The sequence below is a fragment of the Fundulus heteroclitus genome, chromosome 16 (genome assembly GCF_011125445.2).
Source record: "Fundulus heteroclitus isolate FHET01 chromosome 16, MU-UCD_Fhet_4.1, whole genome shotgun sequence".
NCBI lineage: Eukaryota > Metazoa > Chordata > Actinopteri > Cyprinodontiformes > Fundulidae > Fundulus > Fundulus heteroclitus.
In genome coordinates this window covers 24206021-24225332 of record NC_046376.1, presented here as the reverse complement: position 1 = coordinate 24225332, position 19312 = coordinate 24206021, and the positions used below count along the sequence as shown (strand labels likewise).

The following is a 19312-nucleotide window of genomic DNA, read 5'->3' as shown; positions in this document are numbered from 1 at the left end:
AGGGAATTTGTAATTCTGAAAAGAGTAGAAATATGGTGTTTATCTGAAATAATTTCTCCTTTAAAAATTACTATAAATCTGTGCTAACATAATATTTTATATTTGTATAAATTTACAAATTAGCAGATTTAGTTTTAGGGGTGAGATGTTCTAGTTGCATGGATAGGATTAAAATCTCTCTCCAGTAATACAACATCCTTAAAACTTGACTTTCTGCAATTAAGGCTGAATAAACTTTAATGCTCCCATGCTGGTCGGGACAAATTCAAACAATCCTTAAGCTTGGGCATTTAACCCAAATTCTAGTAGCTCTCCTCTCCCATACTATATTAGAGCTTGGAGTGGTGATAAAACAAACAAAAACACAAGGACAAACATAAAAAGCCGGAGGCCCCCGGTAGCTGTAGGCTTTTGCGCCACCATGTTGGAAACAGGATTGCCATTATGCTGCCATAAAAAAACTTGATGACACACCTGCTAAGAATTTATATACATCACACATTATATACCTATCCTTCCGCAGGATAGGTATATAATATTGCATTTTGTTTTACTTCTGGTCCGCTTCTCTTACTGGCTTCCATGTTTGCAGGCTGCTGCTCTTTTAACAAGATAAAATACCAAAAGCTGCGCTCTGTTTTGGGGACCCTTGGAACTCTCATATGATTGGCTCAGGAACCAGAAAGTAAACACGGGCTACACTCCGAACCGAAGTAGTTCCATACCGTACCTCTAGGTTTGAAAGGAGAAAAACTTGCTAAGACATTGTTGATGGAGAGGACTAATTGTGTAAAGGGAATGTTACTTCCATCCCGGGTGAAAAATGAAAATGATTTGGATTGATTTTACAATAAATATCTTGCTTATAACTTCTGTTGTTGTATGCACCGACAACCATAGACATAATATAAGAGTAGACGCGTCGTTGGGCGGGTTCTGCCTATGCTGCGATGCGTCAGAGCGTCCGCCATCTTAAATGTGGCAAATCTAGTTACTCAGTCACTTAAACAGTATCAGAGGGACTTTAATCTCTGAATATACTTTGTATTCGTAGTTTTTTTTTTTTTTTTTGTAATATTACAAGTTTATTTTCGTATCCCTTTAGCTTCATTCTCCTGAATTTGTTCTCCTAAAGAATAAAAATATTTAAAATAATCTAACCTGGCCCTATTACTCCAGGAGTGAAATAATTCTGAAAACTGTGATTATTCTGGAAATGTTCCCCCTTAATTCTCATAATATGATGTTTTTTATCATAACATTATCACTTTTGTGTTTGTTTGTTTATTTTTATTTTATTGACCTAGGACTTTGGACTTTTTTTCCTCATATTATTAATTGTACCTCTTTAATACTCACCCAAAAAGTCTGTTCCTAAAGGTTCACATGTGACACGGTTTTATGAAATAATGAAGACCACAATGTTTAGATTTAACAAATTGATCCATATATTCATATATATATATATATATATATATATATATATATATATATATATATATATATATATATATATATATATATATATATATATATAAAAAAATATATATATATATATATATATATATATATATATATATATATATATATAAAAAATTGTACAAATATTCATTAGTAAAAATTTAAATGCTCAAGTGATTTGATGCTCAAGGCAAAAAGACAGGCTGTAGTCAGTTTACAGGCAAATGCAAAAAACTCTGCAATTGCATGAATGTATTACACAAACGTTCCCAGAGAAATTAAAGTATGCAAATAGAAAATAAGTTAAAGAACTGTGCAACTTACATGGACAAACACTCCCTGAGCAGCTAAAAGTTTGCAAATATACATTAGTATTTGCGAGAGTGTTAGTAATTATCAATCAGATCAAGAACCTGTGGAACCAATACTATGTTAAAAACATGTACCAGGTCTAGGATAAGAAATGTTGTTCCACCTTGTGTTTTTAACATGTGTGAAATGACAATAGACCTTGAATCCTTGTTGGTTTATTTGATTTTCACCAGGAGGTGATAGCTCTCACAGCTTTGGGAAAGTAGCTATTTCTACGTCTATTAGTTCTTTTATGTAATTTTCCTGAATCTGCGACCATGGAAAGCTGCAGGGCGAGGTTAAAGATGTCCAGAAAACCCCTGCAAAACTCTGGCTGGGCCAGGAGCCTTACCGATAAATTCTTTAAGGTAGAGATCACTTTGTACAGCTGCAGGTAGGGAGGCTGATGCTGTACCTCTGGGTGAGGAAGAAGATCAGGGCAAAGTGTGAGGCTAAAGGCCATTAGGGTTATCCCACCCACTAGCAGTCCCCCCCCCCCCTTTTCTTTGGTACTTTTTCAGAAAGTTGTTCAAATTTTCTTCTGAGAAATGGGATACTCTTTAATATGCCTGAATATGTAGTACAAGCAGTTCCCAGTTCTAAAACATATTTGTTAAGCTTGTTCAGCAAGAAAACAATAAGCAAAGCAAATGATGTCTATTTTCCAAATAAAAATATCTAAATAGTTTTTTTATCTTTTATAATTCTGCAACTAATCATACTAATGTACAAATGTACTACTTGATATCTGGATGTTCAAAAGTAGCAGGCTTTAAGTACATACACTAATCTTGAAATAAACATTGAGTATACTGCTTAAAGGTCTGACTGCAAATATAGCTAATTAGCTACTCCGAGATGCTGTTGTACTAACACACATATTGCATATTATCTCATATCGTTCTGTAAATAGGCTAGTGTGTCCACATAGTTTTTCCACTGTTTAACTGGAACGTTTCATCTTTTTATTTGAGTATCCCGTATTATCAATAATTGTGCAATATGTACTCTGGCATTTATTTTTACTTTTATCTTGACCTTTCTGATGAGCTCATTCTCTGTTGCTCTAGAACTAACTTTAGATTAGATTAGCTTTTTTTTTCATTACAAGACGTTTGTGTAATTCTGTGTCTATGCCCGAATTTCTCCATTGTGGTACTTCATAGGAATTCTCTACAAAAACAACTTCCCTTTGAAAATGTAAGGTGGACAGCTAAGGGTAAAAATGGGATTGAACTTCTGGCTCAAGCAAATTGGTCTAAATATTTGGATGTCCATTTTTATGAGCACAGGATAAACAGCACCGGCCTAAAGTAGCAAAGAAAAAGCATAGCCACACTGCAACTACAAGATTTACCCATCTGTCCACATTCCAACCCCCAGCAACGCTCATTAGATCCGAATCATGCCCAAAAGAATGAGGAGTTGCTGCTCTGCATTTAAGGGAGTCAGCTGACCTCAGGACACTTATCTGGCTCTTTCTTTTGAAGTTTTTCTTTGTGCATCCCAAAGTGACGGGACCCGTAGGCCAAACTGAAACTTGGTGGAGGTAAAATTTATCCCATCTGGGCTGGGAATACCTTTGGTCTCCTATGGTTCCGCTGGTGAAAGGAACTTGTGGTTTCCTCGTGTCATATTGCCAACAACGAACAACAAAAAGTATGGACTAGTGCATAAACTGCACCTAAAAAATTCAGTAAAATTTAACTAAATCGTTACCCTGAGAGCCACACCTGTTTCATCAGTGTAAAACTTTAATGTAAAGCCTTAAAAATTACTTGAACCAAGCTTCATAAATTATAAGGCATCTTCAACTACCCAGTCTCCTTTCTATGGTGCCTTTTATGAGAGGACACAGCTCTAACATTAGGGAAGTGAGCAGGAGATTGTGTGTGTCTGTATGTGCAGCTGGCTTTTATTAATGCTGCACTGACAGGGATGAGGGCAACAAAAAAATAATGTCTTGAGCTTTGTCAGAAAATCACCATCACATCCTTTACCTGCCTGTCTGTTCTCACAATTATCTCTCATTTCTCTTTTTTCCCCCAACCATCTCCAGAAATTTTTTTTAACTTTTGCTGAGTCATTACAAGGTGGGTGGTATATTTTAATGGTTGTTTGGAAATCAAATGAAGTTTAAGCCTCGGTTAATTAATTTCCTCCAACAACTGCTCTTGGGGGTGTTGTCCTTCAGCCGTGGGCGGAACTATTGCATCCAGACGCTGTATGACGTTTTCCCCCACTTAAATACAGAAAGCGCTCCCGCTGGAGAGAGGCTTCCCATCATCGGAGGAACGCACTGGATTTTTCTTACTAAAGAACTTTTAATCAAATACCATAGAAAAACAAGGTATTTGGTTTGAGCATGTCAGAGTGGACAGTGGTGCTCGATAATTCCATAAAAATGAGAGAAACATTGAATGTTTGGTGGTGTGTGCATCAAGACTCGAGAGAAAAGCGAAAAGAGAAGACGATTCCATCGCCGCATGAGCGCTAGAGACGGGAATCACTTCGCTGGATAGTGAAAAGGCGCGCTGAAGCGCACAGGTAGGCTGGACCCCCATCCACACACGACATGAAAAATATTTGGAAGTGAAATCTAACCCCTGAGTCTTGTTCATGGATAAACAACATGCGGAAATAAAATCTCATCCACACATGTTCCCGGTGTTAATCAAGCAGTTAAATTGCCCTTATGCTTGTGGATTACGCATGACAAACATAACTATGTCATAGCATATTAATATTATGAAGATAAAATAGCAATTCAAACGCAATGTTTTATTTGCACATAATGTTTTTTTTTTCTTTCCGGAAACAATAATATATCAATTTGGATATCGTCGCCAAAATAGATATAATATGCAATTCCCACGCTTTTACGCACGGTTTATTTTCGCCCTACAGGTGTTACCAGTCACCATGATAAAGAAAAAAAACTGTTTTCAGTCGCGTATTTCCCAGGAGAACATGTGAAACCATATGGTTGAGAGCGGGTACTCCATTTTAACCCCAAAGTTATTTTTTGTGTATGCTTAATTTCCACTGGGCAGGCGTGTGAGCGCTCACCAAATGATTTTTAATGTGGACAAAAATATCAAAACCATGCGCAGTCTGAAGGGGACAGGTCCTGCCCAGGGCTGATTGTGTTTTTTCCCCCAACATTACGCAGCGGTCCGCGCGTCACTCCCGTCTTTTGGAGTGCGTCTCAGCGAGTCCTCACCTCACGTCAAAGCATTTGTTTGTTCAACACATCTTCCCAGCCTCAGGTTGCAACGTCTGACATCTGACAATTATCCACTCGACTTTCCATCTGCTGCTGCCACCTCAGAATTATGTGGGGGCCAGTCGGTGTTGTTGAAGGCAGAGGCTCAAAGGTTGTTGTCCATCCAATGGCACTAATATGTTCATTGCCGTTTTAGGGCGGTTGTCACAATGACAGCTCGGATTTACATAATGTCTGCACGTTTGGCATGCATTTCACATGGTGCTAATTTAATTGATTGGGGCCCCATGATTCAACTCTGATCAATGTATCACCCCTGGGTTGTTGCAAAGGAATCTAAATGAAATATGCAGCTCTTTCGTGATGGATCTAGTGTGGACATTGATGTGTTCATAATTAAAGTACTAAATGTTTCACACATTGTTGTTTTTTTTGAATGCATACGTGGATACATTAAAAAAATACTGGCAGGTAAAAGTGGTTTATTTAAAGAAAGTTAAACATTTGTTATAGACATTTGTTCACAAGATACTTATTGCATTTTGGGGCTTGTTGGTGATTTTATAATAGTCTTAAATGTATAAAGGTACATAAGAATGATGTGAAGGTATAGGAATAATTTGAATTCGGATAGTCAGTTTACTGTCATAAAAGAATTTTAGCTTCCTTTCATTTTTCTGCTGTTTTGCCTTTTACTATTCTTGTTTCAGATAATCAAAACCTTTAGTAAATAAGAGAATGATAACATGAGTATGAACAAAATGCACGTTTCATAGTATTTTATTAATAAAAAGAAATCCATCAAACTACCCTACTCCCTGGTTCTAGGAAATGATTGTGAATCTCTTGTAGAATGAAGAAATGGGTTAAACCATACTTTTCTGAAAACATAGACAGCTAATCCCTCAAACCAGCAAATTGTTAGCCTCGTGAGACCATCCTGATCTCGCGAGCTTACAAGTTTTCACTCGCAGATCAGTCTGGCTACTCTCCGTTAAAGAAAATTTGGAGCCGTTCACCAAACGAACGTCCAATCAGCGTTGGCTTTGAGGCGGGTTGAGGTGTGACGCAACGAGAAGATCGACAGTTCAGTCTAAAGAACATGGCGGCTTCAGCCGATGAAACTAGCGTTAGCGCGGCTATCGAGCAAGTTTTATCGGCATTACAGAGTATTTCTTTGCTGAGCTAACGAGCCTTTACCTGCAGCAGCAAGAGTAGCTTGGCTTGTGGTTGTGTTTTCGTCGTCGCTCTGTTACGAGCGACGACGAAGCATGTTGACGAGTACGTCATATGCTTTGTTGATCTGATTGGTTTATTTGGCTTGTCTATCACCAACATAGGCCAATCAGCTAACCAGTATTTTCGCCCCTTCCCAAAATTACTTCAACGGAAGGTTTCCAGATGGATATGCAAAGCAAATCTATCTGGCGGCGTCAGGTTAGCAAATTGTTCCCCAATCTTAAGAAACCAAGAACAAATGTGAAACAAAGTGTTTGACATTTATCAGTCTGGCAATGGTTACATAAGGTTTTGGTAGTCTATTAAACCACAATGAGGGCCATTATCCACAAATGGAGAAAGCATGGATAAATGGTTAAACTTTCCAGGAGTTGCTAGTCAAAAATGAGACTTAATGAGGAGAACAACAACATCTAATGCGTTGCCTTACTTCCTTACATACGAGCTAAGTTCAGTGTTCATGTTTTATTGATAAGAAAAACACAAAAATTACCTCCATAATAAAGTTTGGATGTGGAAATCTGGCTCTGACCAAAATGTAGTCAAAGGTTCATTTCACCTTTCTTAAAAAAATAGTCTTGATCATTTTTAAGACTTTGTGGAAAATATTCTTTCTACTGACAAGGCAAAAGTTGAACTTTCTGGAAAATGGTACCATTTAACTTGGACTAAAATGACCACAGCATTTTGGGAAAAGGACATCATTTAGACACTCAATCATGGAGGTCTTTGGAAACATTTTTATTATTTAACATTGTGTTAACAACAGATTAGGAACAATTTGTTTTGTGACATGTTTTGCAATACACGTCATAACAAAGATGTGTTTATGAGGATTGCATAAATTATTTGAAATCTTATAGCAATGACCTGCTAAGCCTTTACTTGTGCTATGCAATGCAGAAATGCTGTCTGTACTGATGAAGATTAACTCAGATTTGCGAGATAAAAGCTTGAATTGGCTGACATGGCAGGTGACTGGGCTCTAAGTTTTTATATTGAGCTAATAATTAAATATTATACCTACTGATTAATCCCTGTACACTTTAAAACATTTTCCATTTATAATATCAATATTAATATTGCTCAGAAATCTAAAAACTAATTTGATAAATTGGCAAATTTCCGAATAGCGTCTGACATTTTTAACAATTTATTAACAAAGCTAATAATTAGCATAAAGGACTAGCACTTCTAATATTTATCTTTTAGATTTCTCCTGAGAGGGAAAAAAACCCAAAAAAGACTAACTGGCTGGAATAACTTCTAGTAGCTGTTCGGTCTCTAACGTCAGCGTAAGTTCACTCCAATCCTCACTTTCTAGATTGAAGTGTTTAAAATTGTGTTTCTTGAATCCACAGCTCGTTTAAAGTCCCCCCACATAATGTTAATGGACTTGACTCAGCACAGGACATTCCATGTGATTCTTTGCCAGTCCTTGGAAGACTTCCTGGTCTGTTTGGGTCACTGTCTTTTGAACATTCCAGTTCCTTTCCTGCACAAACAAAAATCATGCGCACACCCATTTGTAATTTTAAAGATTTCAGGTGTGAAAACTTGTGTCTTATTTTTTTAAATGCAAACTGCATTTTTTTTTTTTTGTTTCATTCTACATGCCATTTTGATGGTATTTTCTTCAATTTTCTTTGTTGTTTTTTTGTATTACTTGATTTTCTCACTTGTGTTAAAGTTGTTCAATTATACATTTAATATAGGCTACATGTGCAAATATTTTGAAGACACATATTGTTGGAGGGTGTTCTATATTTTCACATGACTATAAAAGTTTTAATCAAGCTTGACACTAGGAAGTCGTATTAGCTCAGGCAAACTGTAAAAAGCTCTTATATATCATACATGACAGCAATAAAACAGATTAAAAAAATAAAATTCACATTACTTTTTGACTTTTATAAATTACAGCGTAACTTCAGAAGACCAAATGTTTGTCATTGATAATGTTAGTGCTAACTTTAAAAAAAAACAACGCATTTAGCTGTGCCCAAATCTCAAACCCCTTCCCACGTTTCTGTTTTATCTCTGCCCCCATTGTTGACACGTAGCTCAATGAAAGTGTTATTAAAACGTTTTAACTGATATCTTTCTCCTACAAAGGGCAATTTGCCTTTATAAGAAACTGCATGTTGGCCATGTTCCCAGACCGTTCACTGGAAAGTTTCTGTCCTCTCTTGGTAAATATGGGCCTCTTGCCCAGAGATCGTCATACACACCCGTGTTGTGTCGACTGTGCGAGAAGCAGTAGCACGACGTAACAATTGTTCCCTGAACTAGGATTTCACAGAATACTCAAACAGTCAGAATGTTATGGATTGTTTCACTTTCTTGGTAATGGCTGCAGGTGGAGTATGGATATTAACTTCACCTATGTGTTTTCTCTCTTAAGCTAATCCACCATAAACTGATGGACATCAGCACTTCCTCCTTCAACATGAACGACTACAATGGGACAACAATGTCTGAGAATACCAGCAGCACCAATGCCTCATTCGGATCCTTACTTCCCTTCAGTGAGGTTACTGCAGTGACCTACACTATTGTCTTCGTTGTGGGTTTCTTGGGTAACGCATTAGTTATCTATGTAGTTGCCCGATACAGCAAGATGAAGACAGTAACCAACATGTACATCCTGAACTTAGCTGTGGCAGATGAACTCTACATCTTAGGGATCCCCTTCATAGGGACCAATAGTGTTTTCTCCTATTGGCCATATGGAGATTTTCTCTGCAAGGTGGTCATGACCGCTGACGGCATGAGCCAGTTCGCCTCCACCTTCTGCCTGACGCTGATGAGCATTGACCGCTTCCTTGCTGTGGTTTATCCCATTCGTAGCACCAGATGGCGAAAGCCACGGATGGCCAAGATTTTCAGTGGCCTGGTGTGGGTTGTTTCCCTCTTGATGGTGTTGCCGGTCACCATTTTCTCACATGTGCAGGAAAACTTCAACACCTGCAACATAAACTGGCCAAACCCTCTGGGACTATGGTCTGTTGTTTTTATCCTGTACACGTCAATCATGGGATTTTTTGGCCCTTTGGTTGTCATCTCTCTCTGCTATCTCCTGATTGTCATCAAGGTAATTCAATATTTAAATCAACACTTTATCCTGAATTGGTAATGATTTTAAAACCATGGATTTCTTTCTCAAAGTCTCATACCGATTACCTTTTCCAGGTGAAGTCTTCAGGCGTGCGGGCAGGCCTGACTAAGCGCCGTAAGTCAGAGTGCAGAGTGACGCGCATGGTGGTGATCATCGTGGTGGTTTTTATACTTTGTTGGCTGCCCTTTTTTACTGCCAACATTGTGAATTTGTTTCATGTCATACCTGAGGACAAAATCACTACCGCTGTCTACTTTTCCCTGGTCATCCTCACCTACGTCAACTCCTGTGCCAATCCAGTCCTCTACGGTTTCTTGTCTGACAATTTCAAGCAGAGCTTTAGGAAAGTGCTTTGCTTCTACAAAGAGAATGGTGCTACGGAACCAGTGGGGACCAGACAGAACACTGAGAAGGTAAATGATGCATAAATGATGAGTCAGAAAGTACAGAGAACCTGTGCAATGACCTTGCAGAAACAAGTTCCAAGCTTGGAATCTCTACATGCTGCTTGTGTTCTCCGTGCATGTGCGAGTTCTCTCTATGTACACTAGATTCCTCCAACCATAAAAGAATTAGTTGTTTAGTCTAAATCTAATGGCTGGTTCACAAGGCAAGATTATTGGCTTATTTAAAAAAACTGAAAGACACCAAACATCCGTCCGTCCGTCTTCTTCCGCTTATCCAGGGTCAGGTCATAGGGGGTAGCAGCTTCAGTAGGGAGACCCAGACGTCCCTCTCCCCAGCCACTTGGGCCAGCTCCTCAGGAGGAATCCCAAGGCGTTCCCAGGCCAGGCGAGAAACATAGTCCCTCCAGCGTGTTCTGGGTCTTCCCCTGGGCCTCCTCCCGGTGGGATGTGCCCGGAACACCTCACCAGGGAGGCGTCCAGGAGGCATCCTAAGCAGATGCCCGAGCCAACTCAATTGGTTCCTCTCGACGTGGCAGAGCAGCGGCTCTACTCTGAGTCCTCCCCGGATGACTGAGCTCCTCACCCTATCTCTAAGGGAGAGCCCAGACACACTACGGAGAAAACTCATTTCAGCCGCTTGTATCCGGGATCTCGTTCTTTCGGTCAAGACCCAAAGCTCATGACCATAGATGAGGGTAGGAACGTAGGTCGACCGGTAAATCAAGAGCTTTGCCTTTTGGTTAAGCTCTTTCTTCACCACAATGGACCGGTACATCGCCCACTTCACTGCAGACGCCGCACCAATCCGCCTGTCGATCTCCCGCTCCATCTTCCCCTCATTCGTAACAATAAAACATATATAACAATAAAAATCTTAGATACAACCGGTTTGCTCCTACAGTGTGTGGTGTCTTGTGTCAGACAGCAATCACATCACACCACATACGGACAGATTTCACTTGGGACCATTCAGATATCAGATGGGAAATCTTGCAAAACCTTTCGGGATCAAACGTGAGTTCAAGATAAATAAACATGGCTGACGCCATACTGTGGAATAGTAGGTGGTGGTAATGCTCCATTAAAGGTGCGTAGCATAAGTTCCAGGATTTTTTGCAGACGTCTGCCCCCTCTGGCGACAAGTTGAAATGACACCAGTGTTGTAGACGTGCATGGGACAAGAGGAAAAGCATCTGCTGATGCCACTTTACAGGTCTTTGTTTAGAGGTGTGATGTCTTCTGATGTATGAAAGCTATAAATATGGAGTAAGCTGTAGATCCATCACAAAATAGTTTGTGTTCTCTCGCTAGTGCATCAGTCATGGTGGGGACTCAACAAAGTAGCCAGGTGAACAAGAGTGCCCAAAACACTCTCTCATCAACTGACTAATCCAACCTGTTGAGGCAACTGCGGTAAAAAGAGGAAAACTCATTCTACATGTCGGGCAATTCTAAGGGTATATATGAGAAAGAAAATAAATCATATTTAACTTGATTTAATAGATTTGCACTAAACAACTTGAAGTTGGTTGCCAACCGCCGACTGGGGATAGTTTGTGAACCAACAGAAAAAAATATTTAATAAGAAAAGGCATTGGTTAAAGGAGTGGCGATAGTGTGAATAGGGGCACGATGTTTGCTGTTCAGTGTGTACAGCTCCATTCCCCCAACACATACCAAAGAGATTGCATCATGATTCAGGTGACCAAGTAGTCCAATCACACAAAGCAATCGCCTCTAACAAACCCAGGTTGAGTGACGGATGGGTCATTGATTTGCATCTAACTTGGACTGCACCTCGGAGGATTGGCCTCCATGTACTTAAAATCAGCAGCATTCCAACTGCAGGTTGCTCAAGTTCAAGCCACGAGAATTGACAAAGACTCCTGGACAGGTGTCAAAACATTTTCAGAAAAACTAAGCAAAAGTCTGGTGGACTCTGATTTAAGCCTGCTTGGTGAAGTCTTTAGAGACAACAGTAATTTGAACCTTAGAAAGATCCATGATAAAGATCCATGATTCTGAGTTAAGATAGTTTAGTAATGGAAAACGGCATGAACCCAAGAACATATTTTCATGTGAAAAATATTCTGAGTGAACGCAGCTTCCTACTTCACTTAAAAATGTGAATTAAACATGCAGTTCATTCTGTGTTGGATGAACTGCATGAGCAGGATCCAAACATGCTTCAAGATTCTTTGGCGTTATTATCAATTAGTACAGACTGGGGCAAAGAGTAAATTTTAAATGTATATGTTTACTTCTTTGGAAATTATTTATACCCCTCTTTGAGATTTGTCACATTACAACCACAATTTTTAATGTAAGTGAAACCTGCAAAGTGGTGCTCAATTGTGAGGTAGAAAGAACATGATAAGGTTTCAGTTGTGTTTTGAAAGAAGAATGTGAAACATGTGGCATGAAAATGTATTCAGCCCCTTAGGTCTTTAACCCCTAAATTAAACCCGGTGCAACCAACCATGCCAAGAAACTGTCATCTAGTAAATAGAAACCACACAAGGCACAGGGGCATACAGGAGACAGGTTAGGGATAAGGTTTTTGAAAAGTTTTAATCATGGTTTGTCATTTTTTGGGTAATAGTGGATGGGCCATTTTGAAGACAAACACTTGGAAGTTGCATAGTAGAAGGAAAGGTGATTAATCCTTAGGGGTTGTTCACAGTTTTCAGCCTTTTCAAAACTGTACAAAACATACTCTTGCTGCTCCGTGAACGGTAAATGGATCACTCACGGCACATGTGCGCTTTATTATTTCTCTGCGTGAAGAATGTCATGGGCCGTGTGAGGCTTAACAGCTCTGCCTATGAGGTTTGTTGCAGGAGAACAACAAAACTTGCTCAAATGTGGACCATATTTGTCTATTCATCATTTAAGCGCACATAAAACCATGACACCCACTGGAGCTCAGGCGGACGGCCGTAAGGTTGGACCACTGACATCCTCGGGCAAGGCAGGATCACTGAAGATCTGCATTCACTAAAAGATCTAGATGGAACTAAACATTATTATATTTGGGTGACAGTGAATAGAAATGAACTTGAAACATCAGTATGTGAATAAATGTTAAAAACATATTCCTTATACACATTTATGAAATGATTGATGTCAGTGTAGCCCATTCAATACAAAGAAAACACATTAGGCGCTGTTGTGTTGTTAAAAGAATTAAAAATGTTTAAGATGTACATTTAGTTTTACAAAGGGTGGAGGACATGGTTCATTTTTACATATTTAGCAACAGCATCAATGCTGATTACATTTCATCTTTTTAGAGAAGCCCTTTATCATTTGGGTAAGACAATGCTAACCCACAGCTCTTGCGTCTTAAGGCATCACGGCTCATTTGTGTTCATTTGGTTTCTTGAAAGACCTACTGCAAATACAGTCTGTGCTGTTCCACCATCTCAGATCGTATATTTGTTTCTAACTGTTTCTGCAGGCCATCCAGATGGAGGTCATAGGAAACACCGACAATGAGCCTTTCAACTCAAAACCTGCATTGAATGGCCAGTGATTATTGTTTTGTTGCTGATCCCACTTGTACCGGTGGACCACAAGGAACTCAGACATTTCACCCATTGGGCTTCGTACAGATAGGGAATTTCCTGTGTTTATTTCAATTAGCCTCATTCCTCACTTTGACATCTCTGAAGAGGTTCATTGAACTGTTTGATAAACAGCTTTTACTAACCACTGCATTTTTTTGTTTCCATGTCTTTGTACACTGCAACAGATTGACTGTGAGCATTTGTTTTGTTGTTGTTGTTGTTGTGAAGATAGTCAAAAGAATATCAGTTTTTAAATATATTGTAATCATATTAGACTTGTTGTGTTGTTATTGTTTTATTAAGCATGATCTTTTCTGAAGAAGTGCTCTTTGTGATGCTTTTCTAACATGCAGTCTGTACCATTTGCTTAAATTGCATATTTAGGGTGATCCTTATTTAGCACTGAAAAACATCCAGAAAGAATGTGTCATGCCAAATGGCTGACCAATAGATGGCCGAATCAGAAATGTTTTTTTTTTTTAGTAACAAGAATCAATTGTTTGGTGGTGCACTCATTTTGGCTTTAATGGACAAGTGTGACAGAATATTGATCTCCTTAAACAACTCTCAGAAGAACAATCCAGTAAAAATATTTGCTTTCCCTTTAAGGCAACAAGTAGGTAGTAGTTAATCAATGCAATATAACTATATATTACGCAAAATCAACCACATAGGTCACAAGCATGACCATTATCAGAGTGATTTAAGATGCTTGGCTCCTGTCAGTGTTGGTGGTGTACCCTCGCAAGTTTTTTTTTTTTTTGTTTGTTTGTTTGTTTTTTTTTGGGGGGGGGGGGGTTCTAGTCAGCAAATCAGATTGGATTATAGCTTGCTGCATGGGCTTGGGGTTCAGGTTTATGTTACTGATTGGGGTCTGATATTGTGGGTCTCAAGTGCCAGCTATGTCTAACAGATTAAAAGTATGTATAGTAATTTTGTCTTGAACGTCTTAAGAAACTAAAATGATTTTTAGTGTCAATGTTTTAATGCATTGTTTTATAGAAGTATATGTTTTGGGGCTGTCAAAACCTTAGGGCCCTGTCCTGGTAAACCCATGCTAAAGTCCTATCCTGGCAATGAAGTGTTTGGAATTTAGCTGTCTTAACAAAAATTTAAATAGTTTTTTTGAGCCTTACATCGGCCATAGCATTATTACAGCTGGTGGAAAATGTAACACTGCTCACACTGATATAACAAATTGATCTTGATTTCAATTTAAGGTCGTTTTTGCCCATGTAGACTTTGTTTGGGATCATTCACAACGCCCTAAAAGGCACCATCACTCATACAGACAAGGAGCCTGCCCTGCTAGCCTGAAAGCACGCCTCCCTGCTCCCCACATTCTGATTGGACAGGATCTGAAGGCATCTGTTGGAGGCAATCCCAACCCCAGGAGACTCCACAACAATGCAGTACTAGGACACCCCAGATGTTGTTTTCTGCATTCTGACTAGTCAAGGTTTTAGTTTTATGCGAAATAAGAGCAAACCTGTGAGTTACAATGTCATATAAGCTGATTGATGCAAACTGTTTTATGTCTTACAATGTCTTCTCAGTTTGGATTGCTTGGAGTATTTTAGTTTGTATTACAACTGTAAGAGAGAAATCTGACCCCCTGGCCAGTCAGAGGGCCTCTTTCTAAGGCTGTATGTTGACATATTTATTTTTTACACATGTTTTGGAAATGTGAAAAATGTCTTGAAATAGAATGGCTAAGTGTTCTCTCTCTCTCTCTCTCTCTCTCTCTCTCTCTCTCTCTCTCTCTCTCTCTCTCTCTCTCTCTCTCTCTCTCTCCATGTTAGTTTGAGTGGGATGTTTTGAAGACGTATACTACAGCAACAAAAAACATTTGTTATGTCTTTTTTCTGCCGAAACTGGGATTTCTTCACAGATGTATCCAGAGGCCAACAAAATCTTAAGAACGGCAATGAGATGTTTAAACCTGTCTGAAAAACTGACTAACTAAATAGAAGTGGTGAAATGACAAGACAAAACACATTTATTTGTATTACTCAAAATGTAAATTCTGAAAAACATATATTATCTATTGAGATTCTTATAAAACGTAAATTATAGCATGAGTATGGTATTATGAATGTTGTTTCACTTTAATCTTAGGTTCTGAAATTGCCAGGTTTTACCAACCTGAAGAATGGCCTCTCATATGACCATTTGGTAAACAAGCATGGTTAGAGAGGCGATTTATGCTTGTTGTAGCCCTTGTGGTTATTGAGATGACCATGTAGTTTATTGACAGTTTGTATGAGGTTTTTGTGCTGGTATGCTATGCTTTATTTTACAACCAGATGTTGTGCATTGTATACCTAGCAGATATTTGTACTTTATTGCTTTCTGTCCAAAGGTCAATGTTACAAATATAGTGTGTGCTGCCGTTTTCTTTATGGAGGGAGGGCTGGTTTTCCTGGAAACCGTTTCAAGCAAGCCACTTTTTTTTCTGTCAGGTACTTTAAAATGTACCTTGCTAACTAAAGCTCACACAGTCTGGGGTGGATTTTGGCTTATTCTGTTATCCTGTTAATTGTACACTTTGACCTTATGACGTCCACTACTGGGAATCCTGGCAGCTTTGTCAGTTGTTTTGTAAATAGTCTTTGGATCCACTGTTTGGTAAGGTCCACACAACCTCTCCCAGAATGATGGGCAGCCATGTCATTTCTTAAGAATTACCTCTATGGGGTAAAATAACTGTCAATAAAAATATGTGTGTAGGTGTCTGAATTTGTAAATGTAAGTCAATAAATGTGAATAAATGTAAGATTGGTATTTGTTCCTTGTTGTCAATTCATTTATTATATAAATTAATAATTTATAATTATTCAAGAATAAATGTATAATTTATTCTTGTCTATAGACTTACATTTACAAATTCAGACCCATGCTTACGTTTACTGTATATTGACAGTTATCTTACCCCATACATTTCCAGTTATTTTGATCTTGGCATTGTGTTGACAGATGATGCCAAGTTTGTTGGCATCTTTGGTCCAAAGCAACAAAAAACAAACTCCTGCTTTAATAATGGTGGTTGCATCTGCTACTGATCAGTCAGTGAAACTAATTTGATCAGCAGCTACTTTTCCCCTTAAATTTTGTGTAAGTAGAAAGGCTGTACTTTTTTCCAATCTTTTTTTTTATTTTGGTTTCATATTTTCCTATTTTCAATAATATTGTAGAATCTGTTTTGTGTTTTTGTACAGCTGATGAAAGTGGGTGTACTTTCTTTTTATCAAAACTATGTTATATGTTATTTATGAATATCTGCATTTACTCCAATACATGACACCTGCCAAGTGCCTGCATAAAACAAAGTTTTTGGATTTATATTAAAGATACTTGAGTTTTGTTTTTGTTTGTTTTGTTGTTGTTTTTAATTAAGTGTAATTAAAAAAAATCTAGATTTTTTTTACAGTCCAAGCACTGGAATGTCAGCTGGATGTTTTGATGTGAAATGTACACCCAATTAATAAAACGTTACTTCATGCAAATTAAAGTAAATCAAGGAAACTATAATAAAGTTTTTTTTTTTTTGTTTTTTTTTTATTATAAACTTTATGCAACTAGAAAAGGTTCAGTCCAGCAAAATGAAGCTGTTTTCTTGTTAGTTCTCTTAATGCTTAGTGTGTCAAAAATGGAGATTATATTCCTAGTTTAATGTTATCCAATCCAGTCACAGCCCTTTTAAAATCACAGTAATGTTACATAAAGCAAAAATAAGGAATGAATGAAAAATATTTTAGGAAAGAAATATCATTGAAATATTACTGAAATAAACAATATTAAAAAGTATATTTTTCAGCTTTAAAATTAGGCCATCCTTTACAAATTAATGCCGTGTGTGCAACATTTAATTGTGTGAGATAGCTGCACATTATTCTCACTAATGATTGACTTCTACCTAGTCAGATGTGATGTTTTTTTCTTTACGGTGAATGATTAAAAACATTCAAACATGAAGTATTCATGTTCGGGATGAGGAGTTTTGAAGCTCACACCCTAGGTTTTATTGTAAGAATGAGAGACCAAAAGCAGTTTTTCATTTCACTATGTTGTGTCCTCTGATCATACCACAGCCACAGCTGTGCTATATATATATTTTGCTGTCTTGTTCAGCCCCTATTCAAATATTGTTTACTGACAACCTGTTTATGTGTTAGCTTGTGGTGGTGAAAACACAACAAGCAGTCTACATTCTCAGATTGCGGACATGTTCCTTTAGTTAGATCAACCAAAATGTGAGAAGAAAAAGAATAAACAGAAAACAGTATCATTACCAAACAGAAGAAAGTTGCTGAACTAGAGGTGGTTTCGGATTGTTGGCTGATTCTGAGAAAAAGATAAGAGATGCCTAAGATTACCTCACAGACGTAAAACAAACAAAAAGGTATTTACTGAAGGGTATTATAAAGGTAATTGATGCCATGACACTCATACATGCTTTTACTGGATTTTTCTTGCTCCCTAACACCGCAATTTACAAGCAGCTCCACAGCTGTTTGAAATATTATTTTCCTATTCAAACATAATTGGTGAAAAATACATCTGGACTATTCCTAACTTGCATTAGTGTTGGTGCAACTGCGTAAGATCTAAGGATGTTAATTTTAAAGGAAGCCTATATCTAAACCGTACATTTTTGTCTGTTGTTTATTTATATATATAGATATTTACACACAATGCATAAAAAATGGCATTAAATCTCACTAAACTTTTTCCTTTTTAAGTTAAGTTAGGATGAACAACATTATCTCTACGTATAAAATTCCAGAGTAATCAGAGATTTTCTTTCTGACTTTCTCTAAAGTCGTTGTGGACGTCCCCAAGTCTGGTTAGTTTTAAGATACAATTTCTAGATGCCTGAAGATACCACCTACTACTGCTATAACAATGATATGCAAACATAAACACAATGAGAGTTTTAACAATCATCCTGTTGAGGAAGGAGATGGTTGCTGTGGCCCAGAGATGAAACACTTGAAAAATAAGTGCATCAACCCGGGAACAAATGCAAACGACCCTGTAAAGATACTGGCTTGAATATGTAAGAGAATGTTATTTTTCATTTAGTTCAGTGAAACACATTATGCTCTGATGTCTCAAATGTAATCAAACAGAATGAAGCCATTACGCATCAACCAGCATAAACAGTTTGCTGTTGCACTGAATTGCCAAAGACCTAAATTTCTGGGCAAATATCATCCAATGAAACTAAAATTAAAATATCTGCCTATAATGGCCTGTTACAAGTGAAGAAAAAATGTAAAGCATGAAGCCCTGAGAGCAAAATCCCAACCTTAAAGTTCAAAGGTGGCAGTAGCGTGAGTGTTTTGCTGCAGGAGGAACAGGTAAGCTGTAGAAAAAAAAGATTAACTCATGAACAAAGAACATTAACCCATGTGCAACGTCTCAATATCAGTAAGGACAAAAACGTTTTGGCATAAATGGGTCCTCAAAATGGCCCCCAAGCATTCCACTAAAATAGCTACAAAGCAGAAGCCTACAGACCCATTTTAGTAGCAGTTAAGAGTAAAAATTACAGCAAATGTTTGTGAAAAGGTTTGGAAAGAAAACTAAAACATTTCACCCATGTCATAGAGTTTAGAAAGTATTTACATTAAATACTTAGTAAAGCTTTACATTCCCTTCCCTTTTCCCTTGGAAAATATCCAATGGAGGTGTCCACACGCACGGCATCTTGATCTGACCCCTGAACCACCTTAACTGAGATGTTTCAATGTGGAAAAGTGAGGTCCCCCCCTCCCCGCCCCAAATGACAGATCTCCTACATCTCAATAGCTGACTATGGCCTCCATGCAGTTTGGGCATGTTTTGGTCGATTGTATATGGGATCCTGTTCTTTGGGTCATGATCCTTATCTTGTGACGTAGGGGAGAGTTGGAATGTGGATTGACTGGTAAATCGA

The 19312-nt window shown here is 38.1% G+C and overlaps 1 protein-coding gene across 1 annotated transcript; it reads left to right on the top strand.

Moving 5' to 3' along the window:
* The first annotated feature begins 4085 nt into the window (after positions 1 to 4085).
* Positions 4086 to 14113, top strand: LOC118566364 (somatostatin receptor type 5-like). The gene is made up of 4 exons (XM_036148189.1): positions 4086 to 4359; positions 8682 to 9371; positions 9470 to 9808; positions 13263 to 14113. The coding sequence occupies exons 2-4, from the start codon at positions 8700 to 8702 to the stop codon at positions 13335 to 13337; spliced, it is 1086 nt and encodes a 361-aa protein (XP_036004082.1). The 5' UTR covers positions 4086 to 4359; positions 8682 to 8699; the 3' UTR covers positions 13338 to 14113.
* The last annotated feature ends 5199 nt before the right edge of the window (positions 14114 to 19312 follow it).